This window comes from Geospiza fortis, unplaced genomic scaffold, assembly GCF_000277835.1.
Source record: "Geospiza fortis unplaced genomic scaffold, GeoFor_1.0 scaffold26, whole genome shotgun sequence".
Classification (NCBI taxonomy): domain Eukaryota; kingdom Metazoa; phylum Chordata; class Aves; order Passeriformes; family Thraupidae; genus Geospiza; species Geospiza fortis.
The window spans coordinates 1,149,184-1,152,639 of NW_005054425.1; the positions used below are offsets into that span (position 1 = coordinate 1,149,184).

Sequence of the window (3,456 nt, forward strand, 5' to 3'; positions counted from 1 at the left end):
CAGGAAGCCCAACGAGCAGCACTACATGGAGCCCAGGCACTGTGGGGCCAAGCTGATGGCAGAGGGGAGCCTGCGCCCCCAGAATGCAGTGAGGCAGGACATGCTGAGCAGGGAGTGCTCCATGAGCTGCTGGGAGCCACTGGTGGAGCCTCACCTGGGCTCACGGGGCAGGCCAGGGATAGCAAGTGTCACAGGATGTGGAGTCATGAGACAGGGGAATAAACAGCTGAGAACAAAGGGCGAAACAGAATCCTGGATGTCACTCCAGAACAGCCCTGGAAGCAGAAAAATCCTAGATAAAAGGAAAACCAACACAATGAACTTGAGTGAAAGGCTGCCTTGGGTGTGCTGGACTCAGGTCTGTCTGGGGACAATCCCCAGGGACTCACCCAGCAGGACCTTGGTGGGCAGCAGCCACTGTGTCCCTGCTCTCCTGGCCTCAGCTCAGGTGACCTCCTCACAGGGTGGGGCACAGGCACGGCCAAGCCCCCAGTGCCACTCATCATTTGCAGCTGGAGCTGTCAAGCTTTTTGAGGAAACACGATGTGATGAACGTTGCTGAGCACCTGATCAAGAGCACAAACACTGCAGATGCTTCTGTGGCAGGCAGTGAGCTCCTCCCCTGCCTCTGCCCCGTGGCCTCAGGCTCTGCTCACAGTGGCTGACAGCTTTAACCTTCGACTCCTTTGTGTGCAGCCCTGCAGACACAGTGACAGCTCAGGGCCCCTCACACCTCACCCAGGCTGGCTCTGCAGCGCTCGGGAGCACGCTGGAACATTCAGGACGTACACAATGATTTGAAGCTGGAACACAAGAGCAGCTGGGCTCAGCCTCACACATCCACACAGCTGAGAGCGACCCGAGGACCCGCGGGGTCCTGCGGTGGCTGAAGAGGTGACCCAGGGCTATGTACATGTCCTTGGGAGGGGTCACCAGGCTGCCTGAGACCAGGCTGGGGCAACTCTGCTCTGCCCACAGACTGAGCCACAGGAACAGCAGAGAGTGCAGCTTCTCCTGACCCATTCATCCCCTTCCTCCAGCTTTCCACAGAGCCCCTGATTTCAAATGACTGCTGAGATCACACATGCTCTAGTCACAAGCAGCACAGAAAGCTGCTGTTCTGGTGCCTATTCCCACAGCATCCACAACTCAGGAACAGTCACTGCAAATCATTTGGGACTCTTCCTCCAGCCGAAACATTTTAGAATGTTTTTCTTTGTGAGTTCCCTCTGCTCACTTCTCCCGAAGGACGCAGACCCCGGCGTCGCAGCGCTGCATCCCCAGCGAGGTGACAACTTCCCAGCTGTCAATGATGGGGTCGTAGCACTCGATGCTGCTCAGCAGTGAGTTGCCATCGTATCTGCCAGGACACAAAGTTACACATGAAGGAGGGTGCTGGAGGAAGAGGCTGAGGCATTCAGAGCTCTTCCTGGGGGGCTGGAATAGCCCAAATTATAACCCCTGCACCAGGCTGCTATTGCTGTCTGCTGCTGCTCTCCCGCCTGCCTGGGCCCTGGACATTCACATTCACTGAAAAAAATCCCTTCACCCAGGATTTTTCTCCTGGGAAGCTGAGAAGCATCAGAGAAAAGGAAAACAATTCTTATCGCATTTGCTTCTCCTGTGTTTTGCTCATATGGAATGCGTATGGAGATTGTTTACCCACAGGTTGTTCCAGACTGCAAGGCAAGATGTATTCTGTTACCATCTGGATGGCAGTTGTCTTTTGTCAAGTGGGCAGTTTTCCTTATCTCTCTCTGAGTGATCCCAATCACTCCTCCCTCGGGAGGGGACACCTGCTGATAACAGCTATTGAATGTCCCTGCATGGCTGATAAGAACTACAGCATCCCATTGGGAGATGTGAGCCCAGAGGGAGGAGCCAAGCATTCCTACCCGGATAGAATCTGGAGATCCTGGAACACCAGCCCGGCTTCTGCACTGGATTGCCCAGAGGAACAGCAGCTGCCTCTTCCCCTGGATCTCCAGAGGCAGAGACTGCCCCTTTCTCCAGGATCCCTGCTCCAGCAGAACCACCCCTGGCACTGCAGGAGGGCTGAGCCACAATTCCAATGGGACTGCTGCCAGCACCCTGACCCACAGGGTGTCAGGTTGTGTTCTGACTCTGGCAGTGTTGGTTTGGTTTACTGCATTGTTTATTTTATCCTTTCAATTTCTTCCCTATTAAAGAACTGTTATTTCCTGCTCCCATAGTTTTTGCCTGAGAGCCCCTTAATTTAAAATTTATAGCAATTCAGAGAGGTGGGGAAGGTTTACATTCTCCATTTCAGGGGAGGCTCCTGCCTTCCTTAGCAAACTCCTGGCTTTCCAAACCGAGACAGATTTGATTGTTTCATTGGATTCTGGTGTGAGTTGTTTTGACTCTTTGGCCAATCAGGGTCAAGCTGTGTCAAGACCCTGGAAAGAGTAAGGAGTTTTCATGATTATCTTTTTAGCATTTTAGTAAATATCCTTTCTGTATTCTTTAGTATAGCATAGTATTCTTTAATATAATATAGTATTATAAAGTAATAAATTAGCCTTCTGAGAACACGAGAGTCAGATTCATCATTCCTGCAAACACAATACTGGACCTTTGTGCTGCTTGTTCTGGTTGGGCACAGTGACCCCGTGGGTGTCTCCTCTCACAGAGGAGAGGCCCTGTGGAAGGGGCAGCAGCTGTGTCCCCTGGGTGCCCTGCAGGGCCCTGGCTTACCCGGCGATGGCGTAGAGCCGGCCCCGCAGCACGGTGGCCCCCACGTAGCAGCGCGGCGTGGTCATGCTGGTCATGGTGGTCCAGGAGTCGGTGCGGATGTTGTAGGCCTCCACCGAGGAGAGGTGAGCGGTGCCATCAAACCCACCCACCACGTAGATGTGGTCATTGAGCAGAGCCACGCCAGCCCCTGCGGAGAGAAGGTGGCACAGTCACACCCACGAGTGACACTGGCAGTGTCTCTGTTGGGGAAGATGAAACAGGAAAGCCTTATAAATATGATTGCCTGGCAAAAGAGTTTGAGGATATAGAAACTATAAGCAAGACTGAAATGAAAGCAAGCTTTGAGATCCCTCAGTTACTGAAGAACTGGAAAACAATGGTGTGGCTGGCTGAAGGTGATCCCCTTTTGATGGAACAACACCCTCTGCTTTCAGACAGCTCCAAGGGTCAGATCAGACCCTGCCAGCTTGGCAGAAGGGGCCAAAGAGGAGTTTTTAGGATTCAAAATGTAACACAGTATGGTGATGCAATGATTCTTATAGGCTGCATGTAAATGGTATAGAATTTGTATCTTGGACTAGATTGGTTAGTGAGAATCAGAATATTCAACACAGAAGAAGATTTATTGTATTGTAACGGGAACTTTACTCTCTTACCCCGTTTACTCTCTTACCCTTTTTACTCCTCTTACGCTCTGACCTCTTTTACTCTCTTAGCCTTTTACTCTCTTACCCTCTCATC

The 3,456-nt window shown here is 51.9% G+C and overlaps 1 protein-coding gene across 1 annotated transcript in view; it reads right to left on the bottom strand.

Annotated features, from left to right (window-relative positions):
• The window catches only part of KLHL12 (kelch like family member 12), a 27,792-nt gene that overhangs the window by 173 nt on the left and 24,163 nt on the right, over nt 1-3,456 (bottom strand). Inside the window, exons 10-11 of the mRNA XM_005426795.3 lie at nt 2,716-2,902; nt 1-1,360 (exon numbers count right to left, since the gene is read on the bottom strand). The exon at nt 1-1,360 is cut by the window's left edge and continues 173 nt beyond it. Coding sequence (XP_005426852.1) covers nt 1,234-1,360; nt 2,716-2,902 — 314 coding nt within the window. The 3' untranslated portion in view covers nt 1-1,233. The remainder of the gene's footprint in view (nt 1,361-2,715; nt 2,903-3,456) is intronic.